The sequence below is a fragment of the Hemicordylus capensis genome, chromosome 1 (genome assembly GCF_027244095.1).
Source record: "Hemicordylus capensis ecotype Gifberg chromosome 1, rHemCap1.1.pri, whole genome shotgun sequence".
Classification (NCBI taxonomy): Eukaryota; Metazoa; Chordata; class Lepidosauria; order Squamata; family Cordylidae; genus Hemicordylus; species Hemicordylus capensis.
Window position 1 is genome coordinate 125,363,821 of NC_069657.1, and position 19,702 is coordinate 125,383,522.

Consider the following 19,702-nt stretch of genomic DNA (forward strand, 5'->3'; position numbering starts at 1 on the left):
CAGTAGCAAAATGCATTCTGCTGTTACCAAGCTATAGACAGTACTGTACCTGCTATACATAGTAGAGACTGCATACCTGAAAGAGTTTAAGGGCTTTGACAAGTCCTCCAACTTCATTCTTTAAGGAAAAAATGACAGCAGCTTGACCCCTTTCAGACGAATTGTCTTTGTTCTCTTTGTTGTCTTCATTCATGGTATAGTTTGACTTGTGGAGCTAAACATAATTAGAAAGTGTGACAATGACTGTTCAATAAGTCAAAATTATAAAAGAAATTGGGCAATATCCAGCCTTGTTTGTCATGACTAAGGACCACTGAAATCAATGAGACAAGTTAATCATGACTAATTTAAGATGCATTAATTTCAATGGGATTTAGTCTTGAGTCTGGATGTTACCCATGGTTTTTAAACAGAATAATGTCAAGCTTATGCAACTTCCATTCCAATCAAAATTATCTGCACTCGAGAACTTCCCTGTCGACTGTGCCCAACAGTATTTGTCTTTGATTTCCTGGCATCTCAATATCAAAGTCATTTAGCAAAGTCCAGTGCTCCTGGATCCCAAACTCTCCCTGGTTTCTCAGGTTGAGGCAGTGGCCAGGAGTGCTTTTTATCAGCTTTGGCTCATACATCAGCTACGTCCATTTCTGGAGGTAAATGGCCTTAAAACAGTGGTACATATGCTGGTAACTTCTAGGCTTGACTACTGTAACACACTCTATGTGGGGCTGCCTTTGTATGTAGTCCAGAATCCAGGGCCGGACTGGGGGCACTGAGAGGGCAGTGGAATGTACGTGGGGAGGGTGCCAGGTTTTGAGCAGAATGGGTACTTAAGGGTGGGGGTATTCATTTGTGCCGAGTGTGCTGGGGCGCAGGGGTGCCTCGTGGATAGGGTACACTGGCATCACGCCCTGTTGCCCTGTGGGCTAGTCCAAGCCTGCCGGAATCTACAACTGGTACAGAACGCAGCAGTCAGATTGGTCTCTGGGACAACACAAAGGGACCACATAACACATATTTTAAAATAACTGCACTGGCTGCCAGTATGTTTCTGAGTGAAATACAAAGTGCTGGTTATTACCTATAAAGCCCTTAACAGCTTGAGTCCAGGGTATTTGAGAGAGCATCTCCTTTGTCATGTACCCTGCTACTTGTTACAATCTTCTGGAGAGGTCCGGTTATGGTTGCCGCCAACTTGTTTGGTGGCAACTCAGGACCAGGCTTTCTCTGTGGCTGCCCCAGGGTTTTGGAATATGCTCCTTGTCAAAATAAAAGCTTCTCCTTCCCTATTTACTTTTAGGAAGACCCTCAAAAAACACCTGTTCTCTCAGGCTTGTAACTGGAATTTATTTTAAATAATTTGTTTTAATAACTTGTAATTAATAATAATAAATAAATAAATAAATTTTGTATACCACCTAGAGATACACAAATCAGTCGGTATACAAATATGATAAATAAATAAATATACAAAATATAATCTTTACTTTTGCTTTCAATCAATCATTGTTATGTAGGCTTAAGATCCCAACCTTATGACAGGTTCTGACATTGCTGATTTGAACAAAACTTTATCTGCTGGTCCCACCATACATGAGAAGGATGTGTGCATACCACGATGTACACACGTCCTTCTCCCACTCCTGGCATGCAGAGGCACCTTTCCATAATCACATGGGGGGAGTTCAACTAGTATTTAGTAGTAGAGGAGTGGTTTGGATGAACCACCCTCCACATATGATAAGGGAAAGATGCCCTGCTGTGAGAGGAGAGAATTCTGTACATACTGGCGGTGCACATATGTCTTAATCACATTTGATGGGGATGTCAAAGTATCACCTGAACTGGCCCATATGACTTTTTAAAAGTGCAAAGTTTTTAAAAGTTTCGACTTTTTAAAAATGAAACATCACATGACATTAGAAGTGGTTATCCATGAAGTGCATACAGAGGAGAAGTTTGGACAGACTACCTCCCATCCTGTCCCCGCCATGAACTGCACCCCTCTCATGGTGCACGTATGTACTTATCTCATGAATCAGACCTAGGGGCAAAAAGTATTGTCCAAACCAGCCTATGGCTAATCTAGTTCACTATAATTTAACCACACACATAGCTCTCTCAATGAAATAAACAGGATGTAATAGTACTTCACTCTGACTGAATCATGCTAATTGTGCTACATTTAAACTCTGTATCATTTTGCACATGTCTTAAATCAGCTTTTGAATTTCTCCATTGGCTATAGACATGTGATTTATAAATGGCACATTGGCGATATTTATACAAATGTGCTGCATATTCTGTGAAGAAGACTTAAAGACTCTTCTGTTAAGACTTCTGTGACAAAGACTTAAAGGCACAACAAAAAGTTAAAACATTACAACAATTTAAAACCTTAAAACAATATTTTAAAACAATGTTAACACTATTAAAATAGTATTTAATTAAAAGCATGGGTGAACAGATGTGTGTCTAAATATTTTTTTAAAATGTCAGAGATGGGGAGGCTCTTATTTCAGCAGGGAATGCATTCCAAAGCTTCGGGACAGCAGCGGAGAAGGCCTGTCCCCAAGTAGCCACCAGACGAGCTGGTGGCAACTGCAGACAGACCTCTCCTGATTATCTCAATTGGTGCTGGGGTTCATGACGAAGACGTTGTCTTAAATACCCAGGGCCCAATCCTAAATGGGTTATATATAACACCTTGTATTTTGCCCAGAAAATTATTGGCAGCCAGTGTAGCTCTTTCAATACAGGAGTAATATGGTCTCTCCGAGATGTCTCTTTTGCACTTGAAGAAATAGAAACTCCTATACTACCCTCTATGTTCTAATAGTTTCATGGTTTTTAATAGTTTTAACATTGTTTTAAATTTTAAATTGTTGTAATGTTTTAACCTTCTTATTTGTTGTTTTTATTGTATTGTTGTAAACCACCCAGAGACTTGTGTTTTGGGTGGTATACAAATATGTTAAATAAATAAATATCCTGCACTCGCTGAGGTCAAAGATTTAATATGTTTTTAATCATTTACAAATATGCACGAAAAATCCAGTTCTTGAGGCATATAGGTTCCTGCATATACTGCATCTTTTCCATTTAAAAAGCCAGATAATACCTTGTATATAATATACCTTGTATACAGAAGAGGCAAAAGAGACAAAAAGAAAGAAACAAAGAAATACAAGGTAAAATGTAATACAGACAGGACTGCCAGCTTTTCACTAGTCTGTGCTCCTGAGCCTTTAACAGGCACTAGATCTGCAGCCAGCAGCCACTAATAATGCTCATTACAATATTGAGAAAATCTGCACTTTCTGTTTTCTGCAGATGAAACTGCTGTTAACGACACAAGATCAGGCAAAGCTGTTTTTTCTGGGTAATTGACAACCTTGGAGAAGTCGCTGCCAGTCTGTAATACTGAGCTAGATAGACCAATGGTCTGACTCAGTATATGGCAGCTTCCTATGTTCCTAACCCTGGATATATATGGGTTTCTCTACCAATGATACATTTATATCGCAGCTGCCTTCAGTTGTGGTTTCAGCATTATACTGCATAAATGGAAGCACAGGAAGTGGCTTTGAAAACAGCAAGCTTCTCTCCCCACACCCGCCCCCAGGACATCTTCCTGCCACAGGCAATAGTGGAAAACCAGCCATGCAAACTGCCCAGTCCACAATGATTCTGTAATCTGCTCGCTCAGCCATGTGGGCAGACAGAACACCAGCACATGCTGAGTCACCCAGCACATTTATTCATTTATTCACTCATGGCTTATTTATCATATTTGTATACCACCTGATATGTGTATCCCTAGGCGGTGTTCATAACTTAAAATATAACTAATGTAAAAACATAATTAAAAACAATGTAAACAATTCCACAGAATAAAAACAATTAGACAGTTTACAATTAATTTTAACTAAAATCCTGAGAAAACATGTGCATCTTGAGGATCCTTTTAAAAGCGATCTGGGATGGAGATAGATGCACAAGGAACGTGCATACATCATGAGCACATCCAGTATCTGAAATATGCACCATGTGTACGGGCTATGAAGGGGGGAAAAGGCTGGTGGTTCAGATGTTTAAACGGCCCCTTTTCTCCACTGTGTTCTCTCTACAGCCATGGGAGGGGCCCAACCTGGATCTGGAGCAAAGCCATCTTCCCTGCATGCTCCCAGTCTAGATCAAGGCCCCGCACAGTTGCTATTTACAGTTTAAAAAACAAATACACAGACCCCACTGATATGCCCTAAGGATTACTAGAGTATCCAGAGCACTTTGAATGTTTTTAATTAATGCTAAATAATTAATATTAGCAACCTTCAAAGAGGATATAGAAAGAACATTAACCGCCATCATATAATGTCTCCCCCCCCCCTTTCTTTCTGACATAGCTCCTAGGTCTTTAACAGCTGTATGATAGGAGGGAAGACACTGTTCCCTCTGCATTCGGGACCTGGGTGTTCTACTTCGCATTAGAGGCAGAACCAAATAATTGACAGATTTTCTGTTTGCAAAAAGAACAAACAGTAGCACTTTGTCTCAGTAGCACTTGATGCAACCCAACATCAGTATCTGCACCCACAACAATAGAAGCCAGTGTTGTAGTCGATCTAGCAAAAAAAAAATTCTTTTGTTAATTAGACGTTTTTCTCTGTGGGGATCCTATGTGGGAGTCAGAAAGGAAAGGGAGGGAAAGGAGAAGGTAGATTCTAAACACAATATAGATTCTTGGTTGCTACGTAAGTTCTTCATATGAAGAAGTTTTGTAGCAACTGAGAAGCTACACTGTGTATAGATTCTTGGATGTTACATAACTTCTGCATAGGGATTCCCTATGAGAAAAAATTAGTTAACAACATAGAATCTAAAATACATTTTAAAATATTCCTTAACACCTGAGTGCCCCACTGCCTTGTGGGCTGGGTGGTAGTTGGCACCCATGGCACCCTACCCCCCCAACCCGCTTTGGAGCATCTAGGTACTGCCCACGGGGAATAATGGGGCCACATCAAATCCACATTATTCCCAATAGCAGAAAAAATGTAGGAACATGGGAAGCTGCCATATACTGAGTCAGACCATTGGTCTATCTCGCTCAGTATTGTCTTCACAGACTGGCAGCGGCTTCTCCAAGGTTGCAGGCAGGAATCTCTCTCAGCCCTATCTTGGAGAAGCCAGGGAGGAAACTTGAAACCTTCTGCTCTTCCCAGAGTGGCTTCATCCCCTGGGGGGAATATCTTGCAGTGCTCACACATCAAGTCTCCCTTTCATCTGCAACCAGGGCAGACCCTGCTTAGCTAAGGGGACAAGTCATGTTTGCTACCACAAGACCAGCTCTCCTCTCCATCTAGCTCAGTATTGTCTGCACAGACTGGCAGCGGCTTCTCCAAGGTTGCAGTCAGGGCTCTCTCAGCCCTATCTTGGATAGGGGTGTGTGAACAGGTTTGATGTCAAACAGGTTTGACGTCAAACCTGCTTGGTTCGACTGTTCAGGGTCAAACCGAACCACCCCCTGTTCGGTCCGACCCCGGACCAAACACCCCCGAAAGGCCTGCGCACATGTCCTCTGCATAATGCATGGCCTCTCTCTCTCTCTTTTTTTTTTTTTTTTTTTTTTTGAAAAAGTGGTCCATGAACCCCCCAAAAAACTGGGGGTGGGTGGGTTCGGAAGGGTGCCAGACCAAACTGGCCCAGTCTGGTTTGAGTCAAGTCCGGACTCGAACCAAACCGGGCCAGCCGGTTCCATGCACATTCCTAATCTTGGAAAATGCCAGTGAGGGAACTTGGAACCTTCTGCATGCATAAGGTTCCCAGAGCGGCATATCTTGCAGTGCTCCCACATCTCCCATTCAAATGCAAACCAGATTGAACAGACTCTGCCCAACGTGTTTTGGTGCCCCTAGGTGCTACCTACAGGGAATTATAGGGCAATTCAACTCTCCATTATTCCTTATAGCAAACGCTTTAGAACCGGTTTGAGCATGATTCGAGTTTCAACCGAATCACAGGTCAGCGCGACCAAACTGATACTCAAGCTCGGGCACCCAGTTTGAGTCTGATTCTAACTCAAACCGGTTTTGTGCACATCTCTAATGATTGCTTTTCTGATTTATGCCTTTATGGTTTGGTGGGTTTTGGATTTTTCACTTGTTTGGACACTGCTTCAGGTGCCATTTAAAGCAAAGGACACAGCTAAGAAATTGTTTTTAAAAGGTGATGGATTTTGATATACAACAAGGTGTTTGGCTGTGAACATTAAAACCCAATGCCCTACTGTTTTCTCTGAAGCACGGACTGAGATGGCATGTTGCGTTTTATTAGATAATTCATTAGAACAAACCTCCTGATGACTCAGAGTCATCTGTACATATTGTGTATCCTTTTTGGAGCCACACACTTTAGTTTTCCTAGTTTGAGATATTTTGCAGAAAAGAAGTTAATCTTTGAAAGAAATTGTGCATCCCATCCTACGTTGAAAGTTGTTTACAGTGAATCCCACGCTGAATGTTGTTTATATTGTTTATATGCTCCTGAGACAGCCACATCTTTAAACAAATACCTTTTTAAAAATGGCGAACATGAGGGAAATTATTCAAAGTCGTCCCATTGAAATTAAACGAGTAAATTAGGCATTGCCTAATCTGTCCTTTTAATTTCAGTGGGACTACTTTGAGTAATTTTCCTCATCATCTCAGCCAATATAATGTCTATAGGTTGAGAAACTAGAGACCTGGCCAGGAAGTGGTCAGTAGGCAAAGCTTTATGTGACTTACTCAGCTTCCTGCCCCTATTCCCTATTTTCTCTTCCTATCCCTAATCTTTATATCCCTTTTCTCCTTCCTTGTCCTCTGCCCCTTCAGTCATTGTTATCTGTCTCCAAGTTCTTTGACAACCTACATTTTAATAGCAATACACACTAAACTGAATAAAGAAAAACAAATCTGTATAAAGAAAAATAAATCTGTATAAGCATGTTTAAGGCATGTAATTGAGTTAGTGGGCAGAACTGGGTTATTTTGGAGAGAAACTTTTATGTTTTGAGCAGGACAGGCAGTTCTGGGGATTGACAAAAGGATTTGGGGGCCTAATGCAAAGTGAGGCTCGAGGCCTCCTGAAATGTATGTGGCACCATAGACACTGCTGCAAAGGGAGGGGGCTTTTCTCTCCCCCCCCCACAACTTGGGACGGTTGTAGAAAAAGTCAGGGACAGCCGTTAGCCCCACTAGCCACACTCACCCTGACAGCATTGCCCCACAGACACACAGTAAGCTGCCTTATGCTGAGTCAGACCATTCGTCCATCTAGCTCAGTAGTGTCTACTCTGACTGGCAGCAACTCTCTAGGGCTGTGGTTCTTATCGTGGTGTCTGTCAGATGTTGCTGAAATTGTAGTTCAGCAACATCTGGCTAACATGAACCCACATTAAGAACCACTGCTCTAGGATTTTTCAGACAGAAGTGGTTCCCTCCCCTCCCCTCCCTGCAGGTGCTGCCAGGGAGTACACCTGGGACCTTCTGCAAGCAAGCATGCAGATGCTCTTCCACTGGGTCCGGGGGTGGGGGGAGCAGGTTTTAAAACAATTCCCTATGATCCATTTTGTAAAATCTTATTTTGATGCAAGTATAAGATCAGACCAAAAAAATCATGTCTTTTGGGTGAGACGGGGATGGGGGTGCAGTTTGGGATGTTTAATTTTCAGCATTGCAGTCTGCAACTCTTTGCAAAGAGTGGAACTAGGTGGATGTTTTATTCCACTGCAAGCAAAAGTCAGCTGCCCCCTGCCCAGAAAAAAATGTATGCCCTCTTCACACATTATGGTCAACACTCTACAATCTGGTGTCCATTCATTCACCTTCTTCCACTCACTCACTGATTCATTCAACAATACCTCTGGGAAGACCACAAGCAGGAAATGAAGCTCCACCCTTACGATCTCAGACCCAGACTAGACCTTTCCCACCCTTGCCCCCTGAGTTTCTTTTAACCAGAGTCAACAGAAATGTCAAATTCATGTCAACACACATCTTTGTTAAATGTATTATTATTTATTACTTATTTATTATTCTAAATTAAGAAATAGAAGTACCTTTTCACAGCACATCATAAAGGACTCCAACAACTGGAAATCTTATAGAAATTATCTCTTGTCATGTTTCTCAAAAAAACTACATAGATTAGAAATCATAGATGTCAAATTATACCTACAAAAGCCCAAACACTCATGACTGGACAATGCTGCCTAATAAAAATAAGAGACGCAGGTAGATTACATCAAAAGCCTCAAGGATCAGAAGGTACTCACTGAAGGAAGGCTCTTCTTTCAAGGAGCCCATGGTTATGCTTATTCTCACAACAGCCCTGTTAGGCTGTCTCTCTCTCAGCCAGCCTGACAGATCAGAGACTGGCACAGTCACCAAGTGAATTTTATGCCTGGAGAGGGATTTGAACTCTGGTCTGCCCAGTTCTAGTCCAACACTTCAACCCAGGGCTGCACAACTTCAGCTTTCCTGCGGATGTTGGACTACAATTTGTAATCTGACATCTGCAAGAGTACTACAACTGCCATCACCCCTGACTACTGGCCACTGTGGCTGGAGATGATGGAAGTTGTAGTCCAAACATAGCTGGAGGGCCAAAGTTGTGCAGCCCTGATTTAACCACTACACCAGGTGAAAAATATGAGGAGAGAAAAAGGAGAGTGAGTAAATTCATAAACTTCCTCACTTACTATGATGCAGTGACAGAGTGAGGATGCCAGCGGCCCCTGTCCAGCCTGCTGCCAGCGGCCCCTGCGGCCCAAGCCATACCTCCTGCCTATGATGTCAGGCACAGGGTGTGTGGCCACATTAGCAAATGGGGCCATGCACCCCATTTGCAAGTAAACTTTGACTGGTGCCACATTTGCAGCACGGCTGGTAGCACCTCTCCCCACTTGCCAAAGCAGAGAGCCGTGTTCCCAGCCAGGCTGGGAGCCCAGTGCTGGCTGAAGCTTTTCAATGGATCTGTTTTTGAAAAGCTTCAGCCAGCACTGGTTTCCCAGCTAGTGGTATGCAAACAGGTTCGATGTCGAACGTGTTCAACATTGAACCAGTCCGGTTTGACCATTTGGGCTTGAACTGAACCACCCCCTGTTTGGTCCAACTTCAGGCCAAACCCCACTGGGGGTTTGCGATCCCCCCCCTCAAAAAAAGTATATATATTTTATCACTTAACCCCTTCAGGGAACTTCCTCTAGGTGGCGGGGGGGTGTCTGTTGAGGTTTCGCCTCCCCACATCAGCCTCCTTGCCACTCTAACTGGCTTTTTGGCTGGCTCTTTGGCCTGTTCGGGCCTTCCCCCTCCAGCACGATGGTCATTTTGGAGGCTGCCACGCCTGCGCAATGGACCTCTGCGTGGTCTGCTGAAAATGGGGGGGGGGGCCTGGACCTTACCAAGCCGGTGGTGTTTGAGGGGGTGTGAGACTGAACTGGCCCGATTCGGGTCCAGTTTGGACTCGAACCGAACCAGTCCAGCCGGTTCCATGCATACCCCTACTCCCAGTCTAGCCGGGAATGGGTCTCTCTGCTTCTGTAAGCAGGGAGAGTTGCTACTGGCCGTATTGCAGATGCACACTGGCTAAAGTTTACTTGGAAACAGGGGACATGGCCCCATTTGCTAAGGAGGCCACACCCCCTGCATCTGACATCAGATGCAGGGGTGTGTGACTGGGGTATCAGGCATGGCCCCTGAGCACAGTGGCCCAGGTTCTTTGAACCTACCCCCACGCGATGGTGGCTCCACCCCTGCTATGATGCTTGGGGCTTCATTCTGTGCTTCCTCCTCCCTCCACACCAGCTGTGAGCTGCTCCTTTGTCAGACTGGGGGTGCTGCGGTAGGGCTAAGCTGCTGTGGTATTGTCTCCAAGTCAGGCTGCACCCCCCACACCCAGGATAGGGATGAAGACTGTAGCTTGTAAACCGTCACACATTTTTTAGGTCCCTTGGTGCATGCAAATGGATGTGCGGCAGCAAATACGCCATCTGACTTGAACTGAATCTAAACATATGCTTTATCTGATTGTTTTCTTCTGGGGTCATCTTCCACCTGTCTAACAGAGAGTCATACATTGAATGCTCTTAAATCTGATATGGCATGGGCAAGAGAAAGTTACGGGGGAAATGACTTCTTACAAGAAACTTACAGGTGAAACTCAGAAAATTAGAATATCGTGCAAAAGTCCATTAATTTCAGTAATGCAAATTAAAAGGTGAAACTGATATATGAGACAGACGCATTACATGCAAAGCGAGATAAGTCAAGCCTTAATTTGTTATAATTGTGATGATCATGGTGTACAGCTCATGAAAACCCCAAATCCACAATCTCAGAAAGTTAGAATATTACATGGAACCAAGAAGACAAGGATTGAAGAATAGAACAATATCGGACCTCTGAAAAGTATACAGTGCACTGTGCTTGATTGGCCAGCAAACTCGCCTGACCTGACCCCATAGAGAATCTATGGGGCATTGCCAAGAGAAGGATGAGAGACATGAGACCAAACAATGCAGAATTGCTGAAGGCCGCTAATGAAGCATCCTGGTCTTCCATAACACCTCATCAGTGCCACAGGCTGATAGCATCCATGCCACGCCGCATTGAGGCAGTAATTGCTGCAAAAGGGGCCCAAACCAAGTACTGGATACATATGCATGCTTATACTTTTCAGAGGTCCAATATTGTTCTATTCTTCAATCCTTGTCTTCTTGGTTCCATGTAATATTCTAATTTTCTGAGATTGTGGATTTGGGGTTTTCATGAGCTGTACGCCATGATCATCACAATTATAACAAATTAAGGCTTGACTTATCTCGCTTTGCATGTAATGCATCTGTCTCATATATCAGTTTCACCTTTTAATTTGCATTACTGAAATTAATGGACTTTTGCACAATATTCTAATTTTCTGAGTTTCACCTGTAGATAGTAACTGTATCTAGCTGCAGCTATTCTTGCTGAGAGCAAGCCTGGAGCATTCCCAGATGGCAATTATTTTGATTAACCATGGAAGAGCAAGTGTGCACGTTCACATATCGTCCAGCTTTAAGTCAAAGTCCCTGCAAGCAATCGGGGAGCACTCCATACACGATTTGGGTTTTCATTGCTTGTTTGAGCTTAGCCCGATTTACGTCCAGGATTTTTTTAAAAAATCCAGATTTTGCATAGGTTTGTTAGGCAAATTCAAAATATCCATAACTTGCAGTACTTCACCCCTCTTAATCCTGGGGTAAGAAGAATCGAGCGTCTTTTTCTTTCTATTTAAATTTGACAAGTAAATGATCAACCACACCTACCATGTATATTGACCAAGACAGTCCCTGTGAATTGGCAAGAGCAATTGACTTCTTCTGTGGTCTTTTTTGTTTCTTTCACATTATAATATAAGCACCAGACTTCACAGGAATCCATGCAAATGCAGGCTCTCTGCGAATGCATCATTTGTCTGCCTTTAAATTAGGCCTGAATAGTTCTCATCTATTGAAAAGTTGGGTTTAAAAAATAAAATAAAAATCCCTTCTTCTATATTTATATTAACTCCAGCCAGGGTTAATTCCAATAACCTGTTTTCAAAGCCTGGCAAACAGACCAAAATCACTTAAGACAGCTGTGGAACATGTGAAATGAACACGAATAATGGATTGAAGTATTGCCCTAAAAAGATCCTTAAAAAGCAAATAGTTGTTGCATGGGGAAGCCAATTTAAAAGGCAAAGATAGCTTGAGAGGAAAGGGTTAACTTCTTCCTACTCCATCATTACCATTGTCCCACTTCAGTTTGAAATGCTTTCACGGCAGGTTTAAGACGGGGATCTTGGATTTTCAACATCTTGCCCATCTTAGCCCTCAGTGTACCTCCCTCACTACTAAGTAACTATAGGCTCTCTCAAGATGTCTGGGATCAGGACATCCATGTCACAAAACACAGCCTCCAGTAAGGCACAAACTCTGGCACTTCCCCCCCCCGCCCCCGAAATCAACCACTGGCAACTTGAATAAATGAGAGTGCATTTTAGAGTACATGGGAATGGAAACTTGTCCTTACACTGTTTTATCCCTCTGTGTCCCCAATTCCAAGATCTTAAGCAAGTTTCAGGGCAGGAGAGTACTAGAATCTTGCTTGGTCTTGCTGAATTGGGATAATGAATGTTCTGTTTAAGTAGAACTTGAAGTCCTGACTGAGAGTTTCTGTATAACTGACTGAAGAACCATGTACATGTTGTTGTTGCTGCTACATGGTGGCCATTTTAAATCACATCACTTGGAAGCTGGCTGGAACTGTAGCATAGTCACCAGACACTTTATCCAAGAGGAGAGTGTAAATCCGAGAGGATTTGTACGAGAGGAGAGCTGGTCTTGTGGTAGCAAGCATGGACTTGTCCCATTAGCTAAGCAGGCGCCACCCTGGTTGCATATGAATGGGAGACTAGAAGTGTCAGCACTGGAAGATATTCCCCTCAGGGGATGCAGCCACTCTGAGAAGAGCAGAAGGTTTAAAGTTCCCTCCCTGGCTTCTCCAAGATAGGACAAGATTTTATTTTTTTATAGGACAAGATTTTTTTATTGAACCAACAAACTACCAAAGCATACAGTACGTTGCCAAAGCACAATTATATACAAAGTGGTTGTTTGTACATGATATATCTACAAAGATTTACACACAAGGATTTGGAAACCCACAAGGTTATGAAGTATATGCTGGTAGTACTGGAACTCAGGGGTGGGGGATTTCAAGGCACATCAGGTAATCAGGGTGGTTACGTCCGACGTCCATTTCCACAATTTGTCCCATTACTGTTTAGAAGAGATACTCTTGTCTTTTTACACATAACCATACAAACTTTTCCAGAAGAGATTTACTGTCTCATCTGCGTGAACCTCTTAGAAAGGAGGTTCTATTGCTCAAACCCGAGGTTAGTTCTTCCCAAGTCTGTTTTTCCAAATCAGGCCACTCTAACAGCTTGCTTACACCCTGCCACACTCTTTTGGCTACCACACACTTTTAAGAAATGTGAGTGGGTTTCCCTGAATGTTTTACCTAGCTCACTAGCTTTCTGTTTGCAGGTGATTTTAGGGCACTCTTGCTGGTCCTCTGGGAGCCATGGCTTAGCCACATTAAGTGGTAGTACTTGATGGTATAAGCGCCACCTTGTTTCCCATAAATGGAAAGGGACTTTTTTTCTCCTTAAAGAGAGCGATAGGGTGATCGGGTTGCAACAAGTACTGTGAAGTGCAGTGTTTGTAGCGTTTACGTTCTAAATCAGGTTTTAAGAAACCCACTTCTAGAATCTCTCCATAAATTGTTTTCCTTAGCTGCTTAACTAAGGAGGATCTTTTAAATAGATCCGGTTCAACCTTCCATTTTTTAAGTGTGAATAACAAATCTCTCAAGTAGTCCAGGTGTTCTCTTTTTAATACTTGTGTGATATTACCATTGAAAGATCCTTTCCCCCACCCTGCTATGCCCCATGCTGACTTGCGCCAACGCAGAGCGAAAAGCGAGACCCAGATTTTTTGCAAGAGGTTGGACATATTATGGACATTCACGAAAATCCAGTTTCCAAAATTGTAGGACATGAATTCAGTTACAAAATAGGATTGCAGGGCAGGTAGGGCTAGGCCTCCCCGCTCAACCTCCTTAAATGCTACTGCACGGGCCAAAGGGAAGGACGCTGTGTGCCATACTAGACGGAAGATCTGGCTTTCAACTCTCCGAAGGAGATCGAGCGGGGGAGGATAGACTACCGCCAGGTTATGCACCGGGGGTATCAGGTAAGTCCGGATGTAAACCGCTTTCTGGTACATGGCGAGGCTCCATTTTTTCCACATGGTGATTTTAAGCATTACTTTTTCTTCCCAATCGGTCCAATTTCCCCCCCATACTTTTTCCTTAATCCCATATTCAATCTCCAAAATGTTTACTGTATCTACCCACTTCAGTTTGGACTCTGGGGCCCCTTCGCTTTTACATTCAGAGATGGGTAGGCACAAGAATTACTGGCGTCCAGGGTCCATTTTAACAAATACACTTTTGTCAGCATTTAATTCTGAGCCCGAGATCTTGCCATATTCCCAGAAGAGGTCTAGTATTACAGAGATTTCATTTTCATTCGATAACAGTAATGTAACATCATCGGCATGAGCTACAAATTTTACCCTAAACTCAGAGTGCGGTTCTGAGTGGACAGGGCTGAGAGAGATTCCTTCCTGCAACCTTGGAGAAGCCGCTGCCAGTCTGTGAAGACAATACTGAGCTAGATAGACCAATGGTCTGACTCAGTATATGGCAGCTTCCTATGTTCCTGTGTATCCCATTGTACAATTTTCTTTTTGGATGTTTGTTGTAGCAGAGAGACAAGCACCCAATCTGTATGATGAACCACTGTGGCACACCTTATTCAGAGTTTCCCTCTTAAAGGGAATATGGCATCTTAAAGGGAATATAGCATAGAGGGATAGCATCTCTCCTGCATATCCACAGCCAGCCATGTTTACTTACGGTGGCATGGCTTTACACTTGCTTCAAATGCATCTGAAGAGTATCTGAGCTTTTCTCCTGCTCCCTGCTACACCAGGAGCTTTTTCAGATGGTGACTCTACTTTACTTTTGGAGGGGGGGGTGTTCACATATCAGCCAGATTTACCCCAAAGTCTGTGCTATATTTCAGAGAACACTAAACACACAATTCGAGGTTTTCCCTCTGTATTGGAGCCTAGCCCGATTTATGTCTGGGGTTAAAAAAAAAAAAAAAATTCCTCTTTTTGCATCTGAGTATCCATTATGCCCCAAACTTGCAGGAAAGGCTCACAGTAAACCCACAGTAAAGCCTGCTATCTGAAAAGCATCCAGGATTAACTTCTAGAAACAGTGCAAGGAGTCGATTCTCCCCTTGCATCACCATTAGGGTTTCATAGCAGATTATGTTAGCTGTTCTCTCATTTCAGCTGCTCACAGAATCAGAACTTAAGGCAATTTGCAACACATACACAGGCACACACACACCCAAAAACATTTATTCATTTTATTTGGTCAAGAAAAACAAATTACCTTTAACTATATATAGATCCTATAGTTTAACTAACCATCAACTTAGGGACAATCAGCTTGCAGTTACAATTCTCATCCAACTTAGCGCACCATCTGATAGACTTGTGCTCCTCCAGCCCTTTAGCACCATAGTTTTACTGCCTGATATAGTTTTAGAATCCTGCTGTATCACAGTTTTAGTTCCTAGGCTTTTCATGCATTTATGCCCTGCATCCCTCTCTGCACCTTTTATCCCTTATAATATGCCCTTTTATACCTTTTTATGCCTTTTATACCTTCCTATCACGTATGCCTTTTTGTGTACTTTTATGCCTCTTATGCCCTACATTTTATGCTGGTCCATGCCTGTAATAAAGACTGGTTGATTGATTGCAGTTACAATAAGATAAACACTTATTGTTTCCACATACAGTACTAAAAAGAACCTGTTCATGGGTTGTTTGAGCCAGCTGAGAATGTTGTTAATAGGGACAGAACACAGAAGAGAGCCATTTAAAATCAGTTCCTGAGAGGTAGCCTTGTTAGACTGTGTTAACAAACACAGAAAAGGGTCTTGTGTGACACCTTAAAGACCAACAGATTCAAGCCCTGTTCAGACATTATATTATACATGCATCTTATACATGTACATTTTTTATGTGTGAATGAGTGTACATGCGTTCATCTTAAAAGTGAATTTGGGAATAGGCCCCCTCAAATGCAGAGAACAGATAGGAAAGGTACTGCTGCACATGCATTGAACATAATGTGTGAATGACTGGCCATGTATACTATGACTGGCTATGTATCATGAGCATTGAACATGTGAATAGGACTCCTTCAGGGGTGTAACTATAATAGGGCAAGGGGAGACAGTTGTCTGGGGGCATACTGCCTTGGGGGGGCAGAGGCAAGTCATATGACTGACTCCCCCAGCTGCGCACCTGCCCGAGCTTCCTCCGAATTCATCCTCCGAAATTGATGTGAGTGTTAAGACCTGGAGCTACCAGAACAGCATGTCTTTCTCTAGTACCATTAAATGACTTGCATTGTCCACAATTTACAAAATCATTTAAAAAATAATTTAGGATGATGTTCTATTGTGGCACATAGGAGAGAGAGAGAGAGAGAGAGATGTATTTTACTCTGCTTTTTGTTACCACCATTCAGCCTCATTTAAGATTTCTTTACTTCATGAGCTGAGCTTCAGTGAAGGGGGCCCATTTTAAAATCTTGTCTCTGGGCCCACTCCAACCTTGGTGCACCCCTGGACTCCTTTATGGCATTAATCCACCACAGTATATTCATAATAAATCTGTTAGTCGGTAGGATGCCACAAGACTAATTTTTAAATCAAGCATGTGTTCTAGCCTATGCCAGATTTATGTTTTCATTACAGACTACCCAAGCAAAAATAAATTTAAGTCGTGTGTGTGTGTGTGTGTGTGTGTGAATGCTCTAAGTCAGACTTTTTCAGATGACAGAGTCAGCTTCTCCCTTCCTCTTTCAGGATGCCTGTTGCTCCTTGATCACCACTGAGTTGGCTCTGTGTAAATCTAGGAAAGCATAATTTTGTTTTAAGCAAGGAAGAAAGCAAATATAGGCTGGTTTTATCATCTCCAAGCAGTCTTGGCAGTTATATCATATTGGGCTGCACCTACTTAGCACTTAAGATAATACTCCCATTGACCTGAATGGATCAGGGAGTGCTCCTGTACCTGGCAGGTAACACATGCCCAACACAAGTCACCAACAGACAATTCACACCTTATAAGCACAGAGTGGATTGCCTAATCTGTAGACACAACCTCTCCTAATCTGCTCCAGATCTCAAGGAGGGGATATTCAAACTGCTGACATCAACAGCAAGGTCAGCAAAGGCAAATCTCCTCTTACCTCCTAAGCCAGCCTCCCCAGTACGATCTCCTACAAGTCTCCCTGGCACTGTTAGATCTTAGCAACCCCAGGTACTCGAGGTACTCCCAGGACAACTACTAGCAGGGGATGGACATATAAATAGTGCTACCACTTTTAATTAGACAGGGAGTTTCAAAGTTGCTGCTTTGGATAGCAGTTTTTAGTGTACTTCGATGTTATATTGTTGTCTTTTCATTGTGAGCTGCTCTGAATGCAGGAGAAGCAGCAGAAACAAACATCAGGGATCAGTAACAGGATGCTCAAGGGCCATTTTCCATATAGCCCTCAGAAAGGCGCTGACGCCACAGGTGCCAAGGCAGAAACAAAACAGGGATGGAGAAAGTGGCATTTGTGGCTACAAAACGTGCTGGCTGGCCACTTGATGGCCTAGAGCTTGAAGCTTCCCATTCTTATGGTATTTGGCCTACCACCTCTTTCTCTCTCCTCCAATTGGCCAACCTAATGTGGTTTTGACCTTGTATGCAGAGCCAGCCCAGGGGGCTCTCTGGATGGGGTGGAGCAGGGGCAAGAGGGCAGTGACAGAGCAAAGCTGGATAAAAACAGGTCAACTAAAATGCTCAAGAATGTGAGATCATCTTCCAGATGAAGAAAGGCTTGAACTATTGGGATTTAAGCTAAGCCAGGTTTAAAACAGAGGTTTGTAACATCATGAGTGATGTGGAGAGGGTGGAGAGGGAGAGATTATTCATACTCTCTTGGAACAAACCCTGCTAATTTGGCAAAGAGGCACCTTTTAACGTGGTGATTCTCTTTATTTAGCAGAGGGAGAGTCACTGGCCCTATCCACCCCCAGCACAGTACCTTCAGTGACTGTTGCTGGCGTCTATCTTATGTTTATTTTTAGACTGTGAGCCCTTTGGGGACAGGGATCCATCCTATCTATTTATTATTTCTCTGTGTACACCGCCCTGAGCCATTTTTGGAAGGGTGGTATAGAAATCGAATAAATAAATAAATTCATACATACACTGGGTAATCTGAAACTGGTAGGCAGTGAATGTAAGGTAAAGAAAATGAATGCCTCCTCCATGCAGTGTACTATTAATGTATTAAACTTGTTGCTACTAGAGTATTAATGGGCACTGGCACAATCATTTTCCAAACAGAAAACACATCCTCATAGGATGTGTCTATTGGGAGCTGCAAGCTATAATAGTCCCCAACAGTGCAGCCTCCATTTTCAGAGATGTAATAGTTCTTGTCACCAGATGCCAAAGACATTGCCAGGAGAGGACAGGTACCACACACATGCCTTGCTCATGTGTCTCCCTGTTTGGGGTAGGCACTGACAGAATGTAATCTGGTGAACCAACACCCCAGAAATCCTTATGGCCCAGAATACTGCCTAGCACCAGCAATGGGCTATCTACTTTATGGCATGATGTAAAAGCACAGAGTCCCTGCTCAGAGCCCTCAGTTTATGTTAGACGGACAAGGTAGCGATTCGCAGGAAATCGACTCATGGTGCCGACAAATAAATATTGCTAGTGAAGGAGAGTCAGGTGGCCATGAAAATGCAGGTAAGCATGGGTAGGATTGGAATGTGAGGCATCTTTTAGGGACTCTGAGGTGAGAGAGTCCACCTGTGTCACCCTGCAAAGATACCTATATGCCTAGATTGCTAAGTGGACATGGACAAAGAACCTCCGCTGATTGTAATTCTCTGACAGTCCACATGTCCATGAGATCGGTTAGTACAGCTCACTTTCTGCGGGGAGACCTCACAAAAGAAACGCTCACTGGTTTCCCACAGGATATCTCCCCATCATGCTCCTGGCTAGGTGCTCTAGCGTCGTCTGGGAAGGTGGTAGTTGGCTGTCCCTTTAGTTCGTGTCCAGGTCAACCCAGATGGTTGTGCAAGTTACAAGCTTGCTGCCACTTGTAAGCGGAACTCGCGCATCGGAGTCAAAGTGGCCTTGACCTTACATTGCAGGACAGATGAAGAACGCAACAGAACCATGAGTTGTGTGCCTCTCTGGCTCTGGACCAACCACTATCATCAAGCTCCCACTTCCAAAAACGGAAAAAAAGAACCCCTTTGGCGACTCTGCAGGGGTGATGCTCCGAAAGTTTAAAAAGAAAATGTTTCTTTTCAAAACCTTCCCGCACCGCCTCTCGTGGATCTGATGCTTCCAATACAGACACGTGAAATGAAGGGAGGGAAAGGGAGCCGCTGCCAGGGCGGACAGAGGCGAGAGGTGAGTTTCCCTACCTCGTTGTTGAGCTGGTTCTCGTCGAAGCTGGTGTTCATGGAGTCGAAGGATCGCCCCCTCCTGGGAAGCTCGATTCTGCTGGAGTACATGGTCATGGTGCCTCGGCCGCAGGAGCGAGAGATCTGCCCGGTGCTGCCTTCTGGAGACGCTCTGGCTGCGCGCCCCCTGCGCCTGGCCTATTTATGGGCAGGTGGAGCGCGGGGAGGGCGGAGGGCTCGCCTAATCTCTCCTGCCAAGAAGCGAATCGGGAGGCGAGCCCCGCCCGCGCTTCACGTGAATGCAGAGGGAGGGGGAGGCTCAAGGAAAGGGCCGGCAGCCTTAATTCGACTGCAGGGGCAGCAGAGCCTTCCCTCCAGCAAGGCAGGTGAGGGGTCAGGGTCAGGGTCAGGGTCAGATCTGTCCTTAGTTAGCCCCTTTCTAAAATGCCTGCGGCTGCAAGGAAGCCCCATTGACTGCGAGCCCAGTGGAAGCTGA

The 19,702-nt window shown here is 43.8% G+C and overlaps 1 protein-coding gene across 1 annotated transcript in view; it reads right to left on the bottom strand.

Annotated features, from left to right (window-relative positions):
• Nucleotides 1-19,450, bottom strand: part of TPH1 (tryptophan hydroxylase 1) — a 36,987-nt gene extending 17,537 nt beyond the window's left edge. The window contains exons 1-2 of the mRNA XM_053291793.1: nucleotides 19,228-19,450; nucleotides 77-214 (exon numbers count right to left, since the gene is read on the bottom strand). Coding sequence (XP_053147768.1) covers nucleotides 77-214; nucleotides 19,228-19,323 — 234 coding nt within the window. The 5' untranslated portion in view covers nucleotides 19,324-19,450. The remainder of the gene's footprint in view (nucleotides 1-76; nucleotides 215-19,227) is intronic.
• Between the last annotated feature and the right edge of the window lie 252 nt (nucleotides 19,451-19,702).